Genomic DNA, 22232 nt, shown 5'->3' on the forward strand with positions numbered 1-22232 from the left:
TCTTCTTTTTTGGCGCTACAACCGCTGTGCGGTCTTGGCCTGGGGTGGGGTTGGCGCGGGGCTAGCAACGCCACCAATAAGATAAGAGATATTAACATTCTCTCTAGTGCAAGCTAAGAGCGCTCAACGCCAAATAAGAAGAAGAAGACATGTTGGTTTTGTAATATTTTCATGCTGTTTCATGTTTTCGTAAGTCAATACTTACCGATGAATACTTCCCGATTACCAAAATTAGTGAATAGGAATAGGCAAGGGTTTAAAATTTTAAGTATTCAATATTATTTCCGCAGACAATAACGCAAATGTTGAAATATGACATTAAACGTTAGCAATCAATCTGTCAAATGGTCGAATGACCGCGAGAGCTGCAGTGCGAAAGAGAAGCCAAATATTGCCTGTTGTTTCGCTCTCTGTCTGGTGTCCATAAGAGATTTACGCGTGGGAGATCCTGCCTCAGCACGAAGAAAAAGAGAGCCTATTTGCTTGGGCGGAGGGAACGCTGCATTAGCGAGAAAGAGAGGCCAACAGTTGTTTGCTGTTGTGCGCTCTGTCTGTCTCGTCTCAGTATGACAAAATGAAATTGTTGTTTCATTGTGACGCGGTCGGAATATAAAAAGTACTCTAAAGCCTTCCTTGGGTTCTAAGCTACCGCCCTACCAATTCAACAATTCAGCCAAATCGGTTCAGCCTTTCTTGAGTTATAATTATTCCAACATTCTGCGACTTTGTTTGTCTTCATTGTTGGTTGAGTGGTTTCTGCAGTGTTTGTTAAATATTTCGTATAGAGTAACCTTTAAGAAATGGAGGGTTACCCAAGAGCACGAAAGGCAGTATAAAGAACAGAAGCAAAAGAACATGATGACCTTTACACAATTAGATAATATCGATAAGTTTAGATGAAGAAGTAGACTAATAAGTATTCTATCAAAGGTTTAATTAATAATTCATGGGATACTTTGGATGGTAATTATTACTTGTTTCTAAATTCCCACAAATGCTCCGCGGTTATTTCATATCCTTTTTTACTTACATAAGGCATTAGGTAAGTACAAGTACGAGGTAAGTACGAGTACAAGAATCTCAGGAGAATAGAGAAGCAAGTTCATAAGAAAAAGAAGTGATTGTGGGAAGATAAAAAAATACGTGAACTTGAAGAAACTTGAAGAAGAAGAAACTTGCGCTACGGAGCGGTAGCAGGTCACCAAAGCAGGTTTACAAAGCGGTAGCAGGTCACCGAAACAACTTCATACCTAAGGCCACCTGCTGCCGCGACAAGGTTGGAAATCTGATCAGTAACCAGCCAGAGGTCCTCTCGCGATGGGCCCAGCATTTTGATGAATTACTCAACGACCAATTTACTGAGCAGCCAGAGGCTCCACTGGTGGATACAAATCTGCTCCTGCCACCGAGCATAGAGGAGACCCGAAGGGCCATTTGTTGACTGAAGAGCCACAAAGCACCAGGGACCGACGGGATTGTAGCCGAGCTCATAAAGAATGGAGGGGAGAGAGTAGAGCACGAGATTCATCAAATTATAGCTGGGGTGTGGGATAGCGAATCGATGCCTTGTGAATGGAATCTTGGCATCATCTACCCCATACACAAAAAAGGAGACAGACTATTATGCAGCAACTATAGGGGTATTACGGTGCTCAATACCGCCTATAAGATCTTCTCCCTCGTTCTGCAGGAACGGTTAGTCCCATACGCTGACGAGATAGTTGGCAACTATCAGGGAGGATTCAGAAGAGGAAAGTCTACCACTGATCAGATCTACACGGTCGGTCTAGCTTGCCTCCTCTTTAAAGCCCTCTTCACACAGGGAACGTTAATTAAGTTTCGACGCGACGTTTTTTCGGACCTTTCACACCGGTTACGACGGCGGCGACAGGCAACGGAAAAGTCTTTCGCCCTCTCGTTCGGGCGAAAACAATTAGACATCTTGGGTAGTTCAAAAATAATCGAAGATTACTCAATTGACGTTTTTTTCGTATCACAAGCATGCAAAATAATTTTCACTTAATTATTACTTGTAATACAAACACAAATTCATCATGAAACTATTTTAATTCTCGCACCAAAAATTCAATGTGTCTTGATCTTCCAAATATAAACACAACTAATCTGTCAAGAGAAAAAATATTTTGCGGCGAAATTTAAAGAATGCTTTGTTGTTGTGTTATGACTGTTTGGCAAATCTCTAAAATCAGTTGAATCGTTGAGTCGCTTACATCGTTGTTTTACGTGTCAATATGGTAAATGAAATGGATGATGGGGCAGTAGTGCTTATTAGTGCCGTTTTGTTATCAACGAGACGTTGTTGGGTACATGAAACCAACAAAAAAAGGAAAAATCTCGGCGAATATCATCGTCTATGCAGGGAGCTCGAAACTGACGAAGAACGTTTCTTCGTGTACTTTAGAATGTCGAGAAACAGTTTCGAAGCTTTGTTTAATCTTATCTGGGAATATCTGGTGTACCCGTTGGCTGACCGTTGAGACAGCGAGCGTTGCTAACTCGCGTCTTACCGAAATGTTTGCTCTACCAAGTTACACCAGAGAATAATAACTCGCGTTGGTTTGTACTAGTCATCGTACTGTTAAAACGATCCAAGCTCGTAGAACCAACTGTTACTTCAATCATTCATTGGTACGTAATACTGTTTCTGAAAATAAGTGGAGATGTTCACGCGGTTACTCAAGCTAAGCGATCGATCCCTATATTATCATCCCGGGATGCCTTATAATTAAAATTATAATTCAAATAATCTTTTTTAAGTGTTTCATATTTAATATCATTTTATACACGACTACAACAGAAATACTTTATTTTATTTCAAACTAACATCAATTTTAATTTCGTGAAACAAAACAAACAACTGTCAAACCATTTCGCCCCTCTCACCCAAAAACCAAGTATACGAACCTTGGCCAAAGTTTTTTAGCGACACAAACGGAGCGTTGTCTTTTCGTACAGATTCGTCGCGCCGTACGAAGTTTTCGTCGACGCCGGTGTGAAGGGTCCCATAGAATGCCATATGAGACAACGCGTCGTTTGCTACGTTACGTTCAGTTCATTTTGCTGTGAAGAGGGCTTAAGATCGTGCTGGAGCGAGCCATCCGGGACTCGGGAGTGAAGACCTCAGGGAAAATCTACTTCAAGTCCATCCAGAACAAGGCCTATGCTGATGACATAGACATTATAGGTCGGCGGATCTCCGATGTAGCCCAAGCCTACACAGGGATTGAGCAAGCCGCGGAGAACCTTGGCCTGCAGATAAACGAAAATAAGACCAAGTTCCTGATGGCGCCACCGTCAGCAGCCCCACCAACAACATCGGCGAGCATACGTGGGGGTGACGTACTAATAGGTGATCGAAAGTTTGAAGTCGTCCCGAACTTCACCTATCTAGGGTCAAAGGTTAGCACCAACAACGACATAACCGAGGAGATTCGCGCCAGGGTGCTAGCAGCCTACCGGTCTTTCTACAGTCTGAGAAAGTTATTTCGCACACATCACGTGTCGCGACGGTCGAAACTGGGGTTATATAGAACCTTCGTAATCCCAGTACTCACATACGCATCTGAGACATGGACACTATCAAAAACTGACGAAGCCCTCTTAGCCGCGTCCGAGAGGAAGATGCTCAGATAGATATTTGCCCCGTATGTGAAGAGGGACAATAGAGCAGCCGCTACAACAGCGAGCTGTAAGCAATGTACGACGACCTGACCTATCGCGCAGCGTGTGCGTGTGCCTCGCCAGGCTCTGGTGGGCTGGTCATGTCATTATTATAACGCAACCCACGACTTCTCTTGTTGACCGTCCAAATGCGACCGTCCTTTATTTGCCTTTCCTTATTCTACCCCTCACACTTACTCACTTACTTACTATACACACTTACTTATTAGGTTCATACACATACTTATTTACTACACTACACTCTCCCCCTTAAACGGAGTTTACCTATCCTATCGCGGATACTTAAACCTTGGTTGCCCTTCTAGCCGCTTCGATCGGCGTAAGGGTGGTGGACTCGACTCACTTCTCTTCCTTTTCCTTGCACTCCTAGCTTGACTTGGTTGCATTGGGTAAACCCATTTGTTCATCTCCCGCGCATTCTGCTTCTTGCGTACCTGATTCTGATGCACCATCCGCACTATTCCGTTCACACTAATTAGGTACCTCAGTCGACTAATCTTCTTTTTAATGACCGCTGGTATCCACCTGACCGTTTCCCTGAAGTGATTTCGATAATACACTTCTTATTCTTCCTCATACGATTCTTCCCTTGACCTTATTGGGACTGTGCTCTGGACTCCTGCTCCTTCCCTCTTTGGGGTGCCTTCTTGGTGAGCCTTTGTAGGATTCACCTTTGCCAATAGCGTATGTGGTGTATAGCAGAACACTCTCTCCGCTGGCGTGACCTTTGTTACCGTGCACGGACTATTTCTATAGTTTAAAAGGAACCTGTTAATTTTCCTCTGTATGCTGATGGATTTAAACCTTTCATCTAACAAATACTTTTTTAGACTGTCCTTCACTGTTCTAACCGCTCTCTCGGCCAACCCGTTCGACTGTGGGTGGTATGGTGGGGTTTTTATGACTTCAATCCCATATGCCTTCAAAAACGACACAAATTTATCCGAGTTGAAAGGTGGACCATTATCTGACACAATTGCCTCCGGTAAACCAAAACACGAAAAGAAAATTTCTAAAACTTCTATGACATCTTCGGCTTTGGTACTCCTCATGATCTTTACTTCAATAAATTTGGAAAAATTATCGACCATTACTAACAATGTCCTATTTTCGAAATGACAAAAATCTATGTGCACTCTTTGAAACGGACGTGAACATTGTATCCATCTCGTTGTGACTACCTCTTTTGGCACGACTCGCCTCGACTGACAGACTTGACATTCTTGTATCGACTGCTCAAAATCTTTATCCATATTTTTCCACCATACAAGTTTCCTAGCTGACATTTTCATTCTTACTAATCCATTGTGGTCGTCATGAAATAATTTGATTATTCTCTCTTTTAGCTTGTCTGGGACTACGACCCGATCATTGAAATACAACACTCCATTTTCTATCCCCAAGCTGTTACTCACTTTAACATAATTCCTCAACTCCTCTTTTACATTTTTAGACCATCCACGTTTGACACTACTGTACACTTGCTGCAATATAGGATCTAACTCTTGAAATTTCTTTATCATTCCAACATCGATTATCGACGACGACGAAATTGCGTTTAAGTGCGTAAATTGTTCTTCAACCTCTAACTCTTCTGTCAAAGGCAATCTGCTTAAAGCATCCACGTGACTCATGCACTTCCCTGGCCTATGTTCTATTGTGTACTCATAATTTGCTAATATTAAGGCCCAACGACTCAGTCTAGCTACTGTTATAGACGAAGTTGTTCTCGATGGTTTAAATATTTCTTTAACACCCGAGTTATCGGTTACCAATTTGAATTTTACTCCGTAGATATATTTATGGAATTTTTGTACGCCGAAAACCACCGCTAATGCCTCCTTGTGCACTTGTGCATAATTTTTCTGTGCCTGTGAAAGCGTTACCGACGCAAAATATACTGGTTTTTCTACTCCCCCTATTTCATGTGATAGTATAGCCCCTAACACGTAGGGACTCGCGTCTACTGCTAACACAACCGGTTTTTTAGGGTCAAAGGGCTCTAACATATTTTTTGCAATTAACATGGTTTTCGTTTTCTCAAACGATTCTTGACATTCTTTTGACCATACATACTTTTTATCTTTACGTAGAAGCTCGTACATCGGACTTAAAATTGTAGCCAAGTTTGGTAAGAACCTGATAATTAACCATTCCTAAATACGCTTGCAACTGCATTACATCTGTTGGAACTGGCGCTTTCACTAATGCTTCTACCTTGGACTCGTTCGGGGTAATACCGTTCTTTGATATCTTGTACCCTAGGTACTCGATTTCTGATCCGAAAAACACTGATTTTTTCTCATTTATCCTTACATTGTGCTTTTCCAGCCTACTCAACACCTCACATAAACTCTCTTTGCACTGTTTCTCGTTTTCACCCCCTACTAGTACGAAGGTCACTATTTATATTTCGGGAATTGGCAACACTGATGTCATGTGAGTCCATCTGATGGTTCCATCGTAAAGTTTGACATTTTTGACGACATACGTACTCAGAACATTTTGTCATACGGACGCTATTTGTTTATTTTATATTTAGTTGAAAGTTTCGTCGCGGCAAAAAAATGGAACTGTTACGAATTAACTTTTACCAATCGGATCGGCACGTAATTAACGCGGGGATTTGAGTACTTCAAGTACTTATTTAACTTTATTCCACTTCGGATTGGACCGATTAAAAAGAAGAACCGTATCCTATTGCTGTTAATCGTCCTCTGGTCACTCGATCGCGCGCGTCCCAGCCCGCTGTCGCGATCCGACGGCACTCACGTCGGTTCGCCCTGGCACGGGCGAGTGCGAGCCGCCGGCTCTCTTCGCCTGCCACAGCGAGCTGTCACATCCATCGCCCGGCGTCGGCCGTTGCGAAAGAATATTCGCAACAGGAACTGAATCGTGAACATTTTCGAGCGATGATTTTTTACGACTTTCGACGTGGATTATTACAACAAGAGTGCGTCAATCAACTTAATTTGACTTTTGGCGATGAAGCTCCATCAAAAACCACTGTGTATCGCTGGTATAGTGAATTCAATCGTGGTCGTAGTTCGCTGTCCGACGAGTTTCGTGAAGGTCGTCCAAAATCGACTGTAGTGCCAGAAAACATCGATGCTGTGCACGAAATGATTAAGCAAGATCGTCATGTAACCTATTGTGAGATTGAGGCATCCCTAAGCATTAGTTCCACCAGCATATATGCGATTTTACATGAACACTTAGCTGTGCGAAAATTATGTTCACGTTGGATCCCACATAATTTGACAATCGCTCAAAAAAGGCTCGTGTCGATTGGTGCAAAGAAATGCTTCAGAAATACAATCGCGGTGCTTAAAAAGACGTTTATAAAATCGTGATAGGTGACGAATCATGGATATATTCGTATGAGCCCGAAAGTAAGCAGCAGTCGACTGTATGGGTGTTCCAAGATGAACCAAATCCAACAAAAGTTGTTCGCACACGAAGCACTTCAAAGAAAATGGTGGCCTGTTTCTTCGGAAAAACTGGTCATATTGCAACAGTGTCTCTAGAGGATCGTAGAACAGTAAATTCTGAGTGGTACACAACCATCTGTTTGCCAGAAATCTTCGGTGAAATAAGGAAAACAAACAAGAGACGTCGGATTGTTCTTCATCATGACAATGCCAGCTCTCACACATCGGCTCAAACAAGAGACTATTTGAGCACTCAAAACATCGAATTGATGGGTCATCCGCCGTACAGCCCTGATTTGGCACCCAATGATTTCTTTTTGTTCCCATCCGTGAAGAATAAACGTGGGTCAACGATTTTCATCGCCCGAAGAAGCTCTTGAAGCGTTCAAAAATCATGTTTTGGAGATACCTCATTCGGAATGGAATAAATGCTTTGAAAATTGGTTTAAGCGCATGCAAAAGTGTATCGATCATCGTGGCGAGTACTTTGAAAAACAATAAAAATATATTCGCAGCTTCACTATTTGTTTTTGTTCCTATTCCCGAAATATAAATAGTGACCCTCGTATGTCATCCATATACGCTATGCCGTGTGTTCCTAACAAAATTTGATCTATTATCGTTTGGAATATTGCTGGTGCGGTTTGCAGCCCAAATGGCATTCGAGTGTATTTAAAAAGTCCCTTATGAGTATTAATCGTACATATATCCTGCGAATTTTCTGATAATTTCACCTGCAGGTATGCTCCGGTCAAATCTATTTTGCAGAATATTTTCCAATTTGCAATTTTTGCGAGAATGTCATCAATTTTGGGTAACGGATAATGTTCCACTGTGAGATATCTATTAATGGATGCCTTCCCATCCAAACAAATTCTTACTGACCCATCACTTTTACCTACTACCACTATAGGACTGGCCCACGCTAATGTGCGTGTTGGCACCAGTATGCCATCTGCTACCAACTTGTCTAAACTGGCCTCCACTTTCTCTACCAACGCGAACGGCTCTGCATACGCTTTGTGGAAAATTGGCGTAAAATTTGGCTTCAACACCAAACTCGCCTCAAACCCTTTTATAAACTCTGTGCGGTCTCCATCCGTTAATTTCGGGAAACTCTTCCACAACCATTTTTCTGCCTTAATGTTCTGTATTTTAAAACTTTCCCTCCACTCTGGGAATAACAAGTCCAAAGCATCACGACCTAGTAGAGAATTCCCCTTGTTTACGGTGGGGATCACCATAATTTCTAAGTTAGCATTTCGGTTTTTCGCTGTCACTTTTACTCTTATTTTTCCTACCGGTGTTAAACCTTCACCGGACGCCGTGATAAATCTAAGTGGTGTTCGTTCTAGTTTGACGTTATTAAATTTTTCCCTATATACATCCTCCGGAATCACTGTGTTGCAAGCCCCGCTATCAATTTCAAAGATGGCTTCAACGCCGTTGATCTCTACTACGCATACCTCCGCACTACCCGACGCACCATCTCCACGCAGACTATTCATTTTTCTGTTCCTGCAGCACGACGACACATGTCCCGTCTTTTTACAGTTAAAACACTGCCACAAGCGTGCCGGGCATGTCTGTGCGTTGTGCGGCCGTCCACATTTGTAGCACTTAGCCACGTAATTTTTATTTGGGCTCTCGCGGTAGTTGTACGTTTTTGGACCGACGCTAGTTTTTGGCGCGTACTTAATTGCCGCCATTTCTCCGGGCTTCTCCTTCGCCGTGAATGCCTCATTTTGCTCATCGGCTGCTTCCCAACACCTTGCTATGTTCTCTGCGCTCGCGAAGGTCAGATCTGCCTCCCGTAGAAGCCGTTTCCTCAACCCTTCATCTTTTACACCCGCGACTAACTGATCGCGCAGAGATTCTGTAAGGCAACACTTAAAGTTACATGATTGCGCGAGCGCTTTCAGTTCCACTATATATTCCGCTACTGACTGATCCTTTTGATCACACCTTCTGAAATTAAATCGCTCCGCTACCACGTTCACTTTCTGTTCCAAATGCTCCCTCAACTTTATACACAATTTTCCGTATGTCACTTCTTTTGGTTCCTCCGGGAACACTAATTTCGCGACTAAACTATACAACGCCGCTCCTCCCAGCGTCAGCAACATTACTCCTTTCATTCTATCTTCTACTTTGTTCACCATAAAGAAGATATCAATCCTCTCTAAATATTCTTTTATACTTTCACCCATGACGTAGGGCTCAATTTTTCCTATTAACGACATTTCTACTTCTTTTCTTTTTTTTTTTCCTCGTCGCCAAGTATTATAACGCAACCCACGACTTCTCTTGTTGACCGTCCAAATGCGACCGTCCTTTATTTGCCTTTCCTTATTCTACCCCTCACACTTACTCACTTACTTACTATACACGCTTACTTATTAGGTTCATACACATACTTATTTACTACACTACAGTCATGAGAATGGCGGACAACGAACCAGCCCGTAAAGTCCTCTTAGGACGTCCAGAGGGACAGAGGGGGCGTGGTAGGCACCATGTGAGATGGAGCGATTGTGTCGACCGGGACGCAACAGTGGCTGGTATTCCAATGTGGTGGACGAAGGCTCTCGACCGCCAGCGGTGGAAAGCTTCCTTGAAGCAGGTAAAGACCGCTCGGCGGTTGTAACCGGATTAAGTAAGTAAGTAAGTAAGGTTTAGCCCCACGCCAACCCCCCTTTTTACCGGTGTATCGGGAATCGAAACCATGGCCGGTTGGTTGAGTGACAACAGGTCCCGGTATTCGAACCCTGGCCAGCTGCGTTGACAATGAAGAGCGTTACCGACTGCTCTATCAGCGGCACACGCCTGTTAGGTTATCTGTTATCTGGTACGTAAATTATATCAGAGGAGCCTACTGAACGTTCACACCCCTACCGAGGACAGAACCGAAGAAAAAAACAACTTTTATGACAACATTTTAAAAGAGCTTGACAAATGTCCCAGATATGACTTAAAATCATTCTGAGGGCTTCAATGCTAAAGTCGGCAGGGAGCCGGTATACCGACAAGTCTTCCCAATCTACACGATACAAGCTACGACAATGGTTGAAGATTGATCAATTTTGCATCCGCAAGGAACCTGGTGATTGGAAATACCAAAGCAAGTCAGGTAGCATGCTGTAGCAAGTTATCGAAACAACTTCGTACCTAAGGCCACCTGCTGCCGAGAGAAGATGGTGGGAGTTGGTCGATAGTGGCGAACGAAAGCGCTTGACGGCGAGCGTTGAAAGAGGTGTTTGATGCGGGCCAAGACCGCTCGGCGGTTGTTGCCGGATAAGTAAGTAAGTAGGTAAGTTTAAGTTTGGTCATCTAGTGAAAAGTCGTTTTGCATTTCTTTTCGTTGATTTTTATTACATCTTCATGTCGACACATTTTGGACACAGAGACTGCACATACAATTGTGGACATTTCATTGTGTTTTAAAATATAATTGAGTATTGTTTAAGCTTTAAAATAGTTCTCATCTTCCGTCGGATCACATCGGTTTCTTATCTAATTTATTCGATCGCTTTCCAAACGGTCAGTAGCTCTTTCGACTCAACGTTCCAACGTTGTTTCCAACGCGATCGCGGCTGCCTAAGACGTCTGATGGCCAATCACACAGCGCACGGTCCATAGGATGGAAAAAGCGAGGAAGAGAGTAAAATGGTAGTGCATAGTGGTATCTAGCATGATTCAAAGTCACCGCTCCTTCTTTCGAATTCTTTTTCACCTAGCATGTACGCAGTGCAGTCACTTCGTTTATCAAATCGTTTCTCTGCTTTGCTTGCGCTTGAATGAGGCATACACACGCACAAGGTACAGTCAACAGCACGATGAATAGAAAGAGAATACCAGTGCGAAATAGTTAAAAAAGCCAATACATGATTTATGTTTGTGCTTTCTTGTGTTTGCTTGCTTCAATGTTTAACTGTTGTATTATACTTATACACCAATTTTTAGTGTTGCTCTAGGTTTAGAAATCTAGCTCCAAAGGGCGATTGGTTTTTCCTTCTTTTTTAACTTCTCGTTTGACGCTGTGAGCTGTTTGTTGCCATTATATAGTTAATTTACACATTGAATTCTGGACGTCTCGCGCCGCAACAGCGTAAGATCGGTCTGCTTTCCCCGACTTTATTCGCCACGCGCGTTTGTGTGTATTTTAAAAGTCACAAGAACTGCATTTTCTCCGCACGGCAAAGGCAAACATAACATGCCATTATAAAACATCATGCGAATGAAAAACGTGCGTCTTACGCTTTATAAAAATGTACGAAACACATTGTCTTACCACACCAGTAAGTTTCCGCAAATTACGCAAATGAAATAATGCAAAGTACAAAAAAAACATTTTCAACATGTTTTTATGTATTTTTTCTGGTTTTTCTACACACAAACCCGAAAGGATCCACGATTTTTTTTCAGTTTGGAATAATGAATGGATGTCTTGCTTCTACAGCTTTCACTGGACATCCGTTTTAAGAGTTAACAGAAGCGTAAGCATAATGCTAGAATAAAATTATATTACAATACATTAATTAATAGTTTCGTTTATATCACCACATATTTGTTTACAGGTCGTTTTTTTGTATCGGTAGCATTATCGGTAGTTTGTTCCAAAGTCAAAGTAATATCATTTTTCGTGCAGCTTGGCCAATTATAGATCATGCATCCAAACTGCATGATGTATGAAGATGTGCTGCGCTGCGCATTTTTTCATTTTTCTTATATGGAGTTGATACTATTGTGATGATGGTTGAATCATTTGTTTACATAGGGGAAGCATATTTTGGCAACCCATAATTGGCTATGCTGCACGGAAAATTGTATTGCGTTGACTTTATATAGCTCAATCGACTATGTTTCTTCATTAGGGTAGGACATTAGAACAGGACACGGTCTGCTTTGCATTGCACGATTCCATTGGAACTGCTTCTAATAGTTTCATTTTTTTAAGATTGGAAATGCACGTAGTCACCAAGAAGCCGATGCAAAAAAAACATAATAACTGCTGCGGTATCAATAGACATATAATACGAAAGGGACTTGTGTGCGATTCCTACTACTGCACCGGACACGCAATACACATGTTTCCTCATCTACTTTACCTTTACCTATTTTAGTTTTCCATAGCACCTACCGACTGCTCGCTTTCCTTTTTCTTGAAGGAACTATCAACACGAACTTTTTTCTTGCTGTTGTCATTGTTTTGTTGTGTTTTTTTTTATTTTATGGGGCAGCGCATTATTCGAATAGCAATAAGATTTGCAGCTTTTTCCTATCTTTTCCGAGCCCTCTGTTACTTTTTCAAAAGTTCCGCTTTCAAATATTTTTTCTTCTTTCTTTCTTTATATTTTTACCATTGACTCTCCTTTTATGCTTTTCTTATCTGTGAGCAAAAGACAAAGGACAAATAATGACTTGGGTAGAAAAAATAATACTCCATCATGTATTGTTGTTATTTCTTTATAGTAGCATGATTTTGCGGAATTGTAGTGTGTGTAAGTGTGCGTGCTTTTTGTTTTTCAATTTCATTCCATGCGCGCTAAGGAAAATAATAGCCCGTTCATTTCAGAAAGCCAAAAACAATCGGTACTTAACAACTGAAGCATTTCATAAGGATTTTATCACACTCCTCATGTGCGATTTTTCCTTAAGCCAAGTCGTCGTGTACAGCATTATACTGCTTTGTACGTATTATCAATGAAAAGTTACTATTGGGTGGGTTTACCCATGGCGAAGAAAGGGCAAAACATATTCACTGTTTCACTCGTTCTTCAATATTGGCAGATATCATCTCACCTCTGGAAAAGTTACACACAACAAGTGCCGTGATATAATTGAAACGAGGAGACAGCCTGTGTAATGAATTGATGGTGTCACTCCATCTCGTCAGCTCTTTGCGAAAATTTGCCTTGCATCATCTATCCTCGAGTGTATGACGATACAAAGATTTTATGGGTAATATTTGAATAGTCAATGCTGTGCATACATGAAATCATTTTACACAAACTTGTTACAGATTCTAGGCAAGCAGAATATGTACCTGTCACATTGAAAATGGAAAAAGAAACTCCTGTCTGCTTATCTATTTCTTCATTTCGTCTGTATGTGGTGGTTACTATGTATAATATGTTGGTGACAAGAAAGAGGCAAAGTCGTGGGATGGGAGGGCGGTGTGCCGTCGTTTTCCAACAATCCAAATATGCGTGCAGTAAACACCTTCACTATGCGTACGGTAAATCTGCAATGGGAAATTGGTGCATTATCTATTCCTATCTAATTCTACATGCTTTGAGTTGGTGTGTGGTTCTTTTTTCTTTTCTTGTCTTCTTTGTCTTTTGGGGACTTGCTGTCATCGAATGGTTTTGGAAGTCTAACAAGTTAAATAAAAGCGAAAGCTAAACGAAGTATTGGAGGACGTTCTGTGTTGACATGCGTTGTCTTCAAGAGACGTTGTTGCCGTATATTTGTAAGAATATTACAATTAATTGTTCTGTTTTTGTGGAAATCCTTTACATTTCCACAACGTACTTTGTTTTCTTTGTTTGGTGAAACGCCTGCAAACATTTACAGCTTAGCCTCCAAACATAAAATTTGGTGGTGGAGGCGGGAGAAATGGACGACATTTGTTTAATTTCTGTTTTCGTTGGGTTTGAATGACACCGGGAAAAACTATAATCATTATTTTCTAATTCATTACTAACCTGCGGTTGTTAAAGCTGCATTGTAAACACGCACATACCCGCATTAAATGAGCGATAGCGTGTAATTAGGAAGGAGCATGGGCGCGGGCAAAAAGCTAAGATAACTATATTTTTGTTTGTGTTTGTGTGTTTATGTTTGCGTGTTAAGTAATCCCCTCAAATTTACCTCGCTACTCCATTTTCATCCACCACCGTGCCATCCTTTATGCGCATCAAACCATCACGAACGCTTCTTCGCCGCAAAACAGAAAGGGAAACTGATCAATCATCGTTTGAACAATGTCCTCCAGATAAGGGCGCATCGTTTCAAAACGCATCATGTCGGTGAATTCAATCGGCAGTAGCGTCGGCCACCAGCATATCGCCAGGTTCTTACTGTCCATACTGTTTAATTTCGAGTTCTCAGATACCCTACACGTATTTACGAGAGAAAGATAGAGAAAGGAGGGGAACGGGAGAAGAAAGAGATATAATCAGAATATGACAAAATATGAAATATAATAGATGGTAACAGGTTGGTGAAAAAGCAGACAAACCTCACAAAATGCTGAAAAATAAAACTGAGTATCGCGAAGTTGCTCGGCGGCAGCTTATTGAGGAGGCCACGCAACGCAATCAATCGGCAGCTTCGATCGGTTTTCACCTCCATGTTCAGGCTAGTGATTGACTGCAAAGGCCGTGAACCAGCAATTTCTTCCAACTCACTCATTATTTCCGCACTAAAGAGGGCCGGCAGGCGCTTGGCAAAGAAATCCTTCAGTGCTGTAGCAACGGCGTTTACCGGAATGTCCAAAATCTCGATGTCAACATTCACTTCTGGAAGATATAGGCAAAAATAGCAATAACAACATATACATGTTTGATTTTGCGGTCATTTCAACATATTTTGTGTATTCTAGTGCCTAACGCCACTAGAACTAACATCGTCACAGTCATTGTTTAATGAACCTTTATTTTATTTGCTTGCCCATAGGAGCTGCTTAAAAGAACAGTCCTCAGTCATCATCATCCCTGCTAGGCTCTTTTGTAATGTCCAATGCCTTACCTTCTTCAAATTTCTGGTAAAGCAAATCAACATGCGTTCGGTTGCCGGGCACGCGATAAATCCCCTCGGAATCGAGACCTTCCTGCTCAATAAATTTGACGCATTTTTCTACGAACAATGGCACTAAGTTTTTGTCCGACTGCTTGAAGCTAGATAGTGAAGGTTGGACCGCAACTGTCGCATTTTTCGAGCCTTTAGCATTTGCTTTCGTAGTGCTACGTGCATCTCGCGACTCCTTACTGCTGGTCTTACTGCTCGAGTCGATCTCTTTACCAAACCAGTTCTTGTGCTTTGGGATTAACTTCTCGCGCTCGCCAGACTTTGGTAACACTCCGAACTGTTGCGCACATGTGATTGTGAGAAAGAAGAAATTACGATCGAATTGATAAGATGCAAACAAATTTACTTATTCTGTAGTTTTAATTCGTTGGATCGTTTGCTTACGATTGGAGAGTTGTTGTCACGTGGGGAAGAAACGTCGACGCTGGATTCATCTTGGTCTTGCTTTTCGATGTTTTTCTCATTCTTTAGCTTCTGGTACATCATAGGCATGCCAACGAGGGATGTCCCGAGGGTAGCACCGCCACCGCTAGCTGTGCCAAGCGTCAGTCCACCACCACAAACCGTACCTTCGCCGACCGTGCTTGTCGATGATCCGAACGGGCCGATCGGTATTTTCGGTGGTTGCACCGGTATAGCGGTGCGTTTTTTGCGGTGCCGTTTATGTGATTGTGCTTTCCGATTTATCTTTGAGTAACCGTCCGTGGAACGTTTGTGCTCCAGCGAGCTGGAATCGCTCTCCGAGTCCGAATACTCAGGAATGTTGAATACTGTGGGAAAACAATCGAAAATCGACCGTTATTTATTTATTTGCATTTTGTTTATTCCAATGTTTCAATGTCAAAACTAAATAAAATCATCGGAACTTACTCTGCTCCTTCTCTCGCCGCTGGCGCAGCTTGTTTTTATTGGTAGTTAACTCATGACCACCCGGGACGGTTCCGTCCGAGGCGCGACTGGCACCACCACCCGAGAACGTCGTAAATAATTGACTCGCCACATTGTTTACCGCGTCACTGAACGCGTCATTGATCTGTTCATAACCGGCCTCGTCCTCGTACTCCTCACTGTCGTCCTCCGGCGCCGCTAACGGAGCATGCTCGAGTTGCTGTTGTTGCTGTTGCAGCAATTTTTTTGCTTTTTTCTTTTTTTCTTTTTCTGTCATTGTGCCGGCTCCAGGACCTTCTCCTGATCCTCCACCACTATCACATCCACCACCACCAGCGCTGCCAACATTCATACGAGCGATCGCCTCATTGACGATAGCGAAACTTTTCAGGTTTAGTTTTCCTGGCTGCTTTAGGGTTTGGCTCGGTCCTTTGGGTCGTACTTTTCTTGCAAATGACGATTGGTTAGGGCGGCGCCCAGTCGTGAATGCGTGGTGAGCATTTACGTTTTTCCACAAGTCCTCACTTTGCTTGTTGTCTTGCTTCGGTATAAGAAATCCGTCATCTAACCAGCCTGTGAGAGAGTTGAGTTTGATCTATATATAGATATATTTGGCTTGAAATCAAACAAACAATATTGCGAAACACGAAATATGCATGCAACGAGAATACATAGAAAAGCACAAAAAAATATTACGAATTCAATAGACTTTTACCAAACTTAGTTTAGTTATTAAGAAAGGAAAAGATGCTAGAACAAACCAGACAACTATTCGACATGCGCCAAACTGTAAGCATAAGTGAACACTTTTATTTTTTACTTCAGTTAACTTTTTAAGTTTTTTTAAAGTGAAACGCTTTACAGACGATTGCTGTACAATGGTGCCGCAGCAGGAAGGATAAAAAGGAATAGCAACAAAGTGAAAGGCCAACCGTGCAAGGAATATGTTAAACGTTAAATGAAGGAAATACTGTTGAATGCATAAAACAGTTAACATCGACTTTTTTGGCACTGGAAGAAAGCTACAGAAGTAGCACGCTTGGAAATTCGTGAATAGGTGTATAAACCTGAATCGTAGGTGTTGATCGAGTCCTTGGATCCGCTGACGTCGGCTGTTTTGTCCCCGCGAAAGATGACGCGACGGTGTAGACGGCGACGGACGAACCAGAGACGACGGAGATGATGAGGATGGAAACGAACAGCAGAAAAGTTGTCACAGGTTAAGAAAAGATTAGAAACATGTTGGTTAAAACTACCGCGAGGGAAAGAAGGTTATATTTGCCTGAAGTATGGCAAGGAAAAAAAAAACAATGACATAATTAGAAACAATACTGAAAAAACAGTCATTTTCAACATAGCAGGTTGAAGAAAGCCAAAGAAAATGTTTGCAGAAAGGATTTCTGAAGGATAGAAAGACGATGAAGTATGAACGTAAAGCTTTTCGTTGCTGCCTCTTCCTGTAAACTCGATGCGGGCCTGAAGACCAACGTGACATGACTATAGAAGAGTCCGTACTTACAGTTGATCTCCTCCAAACTCGACTGAGACTGCGACACGGTATTTGCCTTTAGTTGGCGCAGTATGGATGACGGTGTAAGTAGATGATCGGGAGGAGCCGGCTCCGGAGGCGTCGTCGGCGGTGGATAAATCTGGAAGCCTTGATTGCTGCCACCCTTGTCGAATTCACTGCTGTCCTCGTAATAGTACATGTTGTTGTACTGCTGCTGTTGCTGACCGTGCAACTGCTGTTGCACGTGCAGCTGCTGGTGCTGCTCTTGCTGCTTAAGACTGTCGAGATCGTCGAAAGAGTTGATCGAGCGATTGTCAAAAAGTTGCTGTGACATTTTCTGCTGCTGGCCATGGTGACCGGACTGCTGGCCGTGAAGCGAGTGGCCATGCTGATGCCCGCTGCGATAGGTCGTCGCTGAACCATTGATGAGGTAGCTCTCGTAGCGTGGCGGTGGTTGCGGAACCTGAGACTGTTGCGCCGTCTGCTGCGCTTGCTGCTGTTGGTGTGGATGATGGTGGTGGTGCATGGAGTGCTCCATTGTGCCCTCACCCGAATCGATAGTTAGCGGTTCCTCCATATTAAACGCATGCTCAATTTCCGGCTTCTTGTCCCATGCCTCCTTAAGGAACGGTGCAAATGCGGCGAATCGAAACAGACCCTCGTCGTCCGACCCGGTTGCAAAGTGAGCCCGCAACTTGTCGGCGATTGCGTTACCTTCTGTAATCAGCAGCTGCGACAGGTCGTTGTTAAAAAATGCATTCACGCCTCCTTGCTCAGCAACCGCCACAATCTGCATCGGAAGATTGGGGATGTTGAGCGAAAACGCGCTTAGCGTCGACAGGGACGCTTTGCGCTTGCTCGAGTACAGCAGAATGAAGCCGTGGATGAGATCGTCGCGAAACGCGTTGGCGCCGTGGTAGGAGGACAGGATTAGCTCTACGCGTCGCTTTGAATCGCCGAGAAACATCTCGAAGATGATGTTACGCTCGCCCGCGCTAATGCAGGACTGCTCAAGCATCAGTGAACTGAGTAGGTTCTCGAATGAGAAGGGATCACCACAGAACAAACATAAAATCAACCGCAAGTCGGGAAGATCGTGCAGCGTAAGCCCGTACCGGAGATCCTCGAACGGTATCGAGTCGATCACACTGTTGAGTGTGGTGTCGATAAACTTGCTCTGCTGCTGTGACACAAAGAATTCGTTCTCGTCGATGAACACACAGTGCAACTTCTCGGCCAATGACTGACCGTCTGTCTGCAACTGGTGCAGCGTGCTTTGCTCGTTTTTATCATCGCTCATGAACACGATGTGCAGATTGCTGACGCTGTCCTTGAAATCGAGATTGTCAGCCAATAGTCGGTCAAGCACTTCGTACACGTACTGTAACGTGGTGCGGTTCGAGTAGCAACAAAACAATCCCTTAGATTGCAGTTCGAACGAGAAGGAATCGTTGTCACGGTTGATCGTTTCGATGTTCAGGCCGTACACCTGCCCATCGACGATGTATTCGCCGTTGTCATTGCAGTTCTGGTGTATTTTGTCGATGAAGTCGGCCGCTATGTAATCGAGCCCGATCACGATCAGATTTAACTGCAACTGCCCATCCTTTTGGGCAAATCGCGGATTCGGTGCACTGGAAAGATGGTAGAAAAAAGACCATAGTAAGTAACAGGGTAAGGAAAAAGTGTAGGTGACGTGTATTGCTTACTTTTGATTGGCGATCAATATCCGCTCTATGAGTGCATCGACGCAATTCGGAAAAGCGGGACAATGCTCGCGGATTGGACAGTGTACGAATCCGAGATGCTGAAACAACATTAACTTTCGGTCTTGGTCAAGTCGATCAAGCATTTTATACCGTAGATCCTCCTGCAGAACATCCGTGATCTCCTTGATGTCGTTCTGAGTGATCGTGCCAGACGGTTCGATGTTTTTAAAGTGGTAGAAAAGGTCGGCATGCTCCATCAGAAGCTCCTGGAAGTTGTGTTTTGCAGTCTCAATCAGCTCACGCTGGTGGTTGTCGTAGATTTGCTGGCAGTCGTGCTCAGACAGTGCTTCGAAGCACTCGCGCCCCATGAATAGAACGCGTACCTCTGAAAGCTGTTTGCCGGGCGTCACATAGCCAGTTTCCTCCAACAGCTTCTTGAACTGTTTCTTCCATCTGACGAGGGTTCATTGGCCGGGCCAGAGTGAAAGAAAGCAAGGGGAAACACACACGGGTAATTAATTTCGAGAGCACCAAAAATGAGATTGGATGGATGAAATAAAATATGACCAGCCAGGACAATCTGGATCCAGGCAGGATCTTTGCCTTTGCTGTAAATTATGCAATGGGAAACGGGTACGGGACACGTCGAATGAAGGGATGGTATTGTTGGAACTTTCAATTCACCTCTTTGGCATCCTGTTGTAGGCATATACACAAACGCACACGAAATCACACCCCAAACACACACAAATGTGCGCGCGGCCACAATGGTTAACGGAGTGTGTGTGCAAGCAGTGAGTTTACGTTTTACGTTTAAAACCACAATACGCAAGCAAAGATAGCAAAAAACAGGAATAGAAAAAAAAGTATAAACACGAGAATGTTAGGTTAGAGAATCATGAAATCCATTACACTGATGCGCATATCACACGCACTTTACTATTGGAGCCCCCCGGGAGCGAGAGTAATCGTCTAGCACAAAATATACACAAAACTGGAACAAATCTTTAATGGAGCTAGCGGAAAAGCTCGAGAAGTGTACAGAAAAGAAAGAAAGAAATCCTGCATTTTTTGTGCATCATATAAATACTTAATATGAATAATTTAGCTGGATGTAATTATTAAACTATCAATGCATTAAAACCAGTGCGCTTTTTGAATTAAGCTCAAAAATTACTGTCAATACGATAGGAAACTTTTGTTGATTAAATATTAAACCAATTATATTAACTCAAAAGTGAACATCATTATGAACAGCAACCCACAGCAGCCGAAAACTTAACAATAAGTCCAAACTTAAGACTTACGAAGGAACTCTCTTTTCAAACTGCAAAACAATAGTAGAAGAACCAAAGGCAACACGCGAGCGCTACTCTCGACTAATGCCCGTCGATTGAACGGATCCTTGGCTACTCACTCTAATCGTTTCTGCTCTTGCTGTAATGCGTTCATGTGGTTTTTGAAGACAGTTTCGGCATCGGGTGTGTCGAGAATGTCGAATGGTATCCGGTTTTCATCTTCCACGTCGCTCATGTCGCTCAGCTCCGCCCAACTGCCACCTCGCTCGACCACGTCGAAAAAATACTGCTCGTAGTCAATATGGTTGCGAAAGTAACCGCGGATCGATGACCAGTCGCCGAAGCTATCAAGTTCCAAGTTAATGCTGTTGATGTCGGGCAGCAGCTCCTGCAGCACGCAAGTGAACGAATCCACGTAACTTTGAAGTTTTTTCGCTTGGTAGTCCTCGCGCAGTTTTTTCAAATGCCGACGAAAGATACGCTGACCCGCCTCCTGGCCGAACAACTCGAGAAAGTCGCTCCATTCACGATGGTTGGAAAGCTTCTTCGATGAGCTACTCCAGATCGACCGATGGTCGGTGATCTGGTTCCGTATCAGCCGTGTCACGTATTCGGTGCTGGCGTTCAGTAGATCGGTCCGCTGGCGCGCGGCCTCTACGTATGACGGGATCTTTGAGCGTTGCTTCGCCTTGTCGATCATCTGCGCTAGGACGACGAATGCCAAGTCGATATTGATGCTCTCGTGCGCGGACGTTTCGACTAGCAGTATCTGGCCCTTATATTCCTTGCGGGAGCATATTTTCTCCGCCTCGCGCACGTACAGCTCGCTGGCATCGTCGTTCTTGGTTGTCACCAACACGATTGGCTTCTTGTTCTTTAGCACATTGCCGATTATTTGCGTCACAAACTCGATCTGCTTCTCGATCGTCCGGTTCGGTACGACACTCACGTCAAACACGCAGACGAACCCGTCGACGAGGAAGCGCCCTTCCGGTAGCACCACCTCCTCGTATTCGTGTTCGATGCCGAGCTGGTTTTTACAGATGTACTTAAGCTTCTCCTGTGAAGCGAGTCGAATCGCGGCGCACCGTTTGATGTATGGCTCCATTTTACCAACTTTGAACGGCTGGAAAGTGGCATCGTCAACGAACTCGGTCTGTTCGACCACACTGAAGTTGTACTCGATGCCCTCGTCGGATGTTTTGCGCACCTCTCCCCAGTAGAGGAAGTGATCGTTGTTCACAACACGCCCGCTAAAGTCCGACTGCGGCAAGGTAGAGAGAAGGAACGTGATATTATTAGGTAGCTAAAAAACTACACACTTTGGTGCGCTCCTGTGCGCACACGCTTACCTGGCTCAACACCGAGATGTGATCGATGGCATAATCGTCCGTTTTCGGGCGAACGAATCGATTGCAGAGACAGGACTTGCCTACACCCAGCTGACCTTTGTCCTTCTCGACTCCGGAAAGACCCACGACGGACACATTGATCTGTTTCATCCTCTACGACCTACACTAATCGTGAGATATTGAAGCTCTGTTGCTATCCCTCTGGGAAATGTACGCTTTCCTTTCTCAAAACCACTCGATCGAGCGATGCGGCGTCCGCAATGCGGTGGCTTTCTTTTCCCGTTGCGAAACCGGAAGCGCTCCTGATCTAGGTGTTTTCCTCGATAGTACCTCTTTGGTTTCAGTACTAGTGGTGCGTTCTCGGGCGCCTTCTGCCAGGACAACCAGAACTTCCGGGAGAGGGAAAGTGACACAGGAAAAGGCACCACAAGCGCACATCAACACCGGAAGCACGATCCGTATTCCCAACGGACACAATCCCTGTCTGCGAATCGCAGGGCGACAGAGTGAGAGTCAAAAAGAGAAAGATA

The 22232-nt window shown here is 43.7% G+C and overlaps 2 protein-coding genes across 2 annotated transcripts; both read right to left on the minus strand.

Moving 5' to 3' along the window:
* Window positions 1-3971: 3971 nt before the first annotated feature.
* On the minus strand, window positions 3972-9343 carry LOC131213742 (uncharacterized). Its single transcript, XM_058207858.1, is given in 3 exon segments — window positions 3972-4533; window positions 6910-6916; window positions 8686-9343. Coding segments are annotated over 3 exon segments (1227 nt in total).
* A 1181-nt stretch (window positions 9344-10524) lies between these two features.
* Window positions 10525-21852, minus strand: LOC131213942 (rho GTPase-activating protein 190). The gene is made up of 11 exons (XM_058208181.1): window positions 21703-21852; window positions 20470-21614; window positions 19737-19748; window positions 19053-19505; window positions 17353-18977; window positions 16901-16945; window positions 15816-16406; window positions 15330-15715; window positions 14886-15222; window positions 14377-14656; window positions 10525-14251 (listed from the first exon to the last, which is right to left on the minus strand). Exons 1-11 carry the CDS (start codon window positions 21850-21852, stop codon window positions 14053-14055), a joined length of 5223 nt encoding a protein of 1740 aa, XP_058064164.1. The 3' UTR covers window positions 10525-14052.
* Window positions 21853-22232: the final 380 nt, after the last annotated feature.

Source organism: Anopheles bellator, chromosome X (genome assembly GCF_943735745.2).
Source record: "Anopheles bellator chromosome X, idAnoBellAS_SP24_06.2, whole genome shotgun sequence".
NCBI classification, from domain to species: domain Eukaryota; kingdom Metazoa; phylum Arthropoda; class Insecta; order Diptera; family Culicidae; genus Anopheles; species Anopheles bellator.

What these genes read in the sequence shown, in the direction of transcription:
- LOC131213942 (XM_058208181.1), bottom strand. Translation starts at nt 21,852, where the DNA reads ATGAAACAGATCAATGTGTCCGTCGTGGGTCTTTCCGGAGTCGAGAAG. An exon ending in ACATCTCGGTGTTGAGCCAG is followed by an intron (nt 21,615 to 21,702) that starts GTAAGCGTGTGC and finishes ACCTTGCCGCAG; the next exon opens with TCGGACTTTAGCGGGCGTGT. An exon ending in GAGTTTGGAGGAGATCAACT is followed by an intron (nt 16,946 to 17,352) that starts GTAAGTACGGAC and finishes GGGACAAAACAG; the next exon opens with CCGACGTCAGCGGATCCAAG.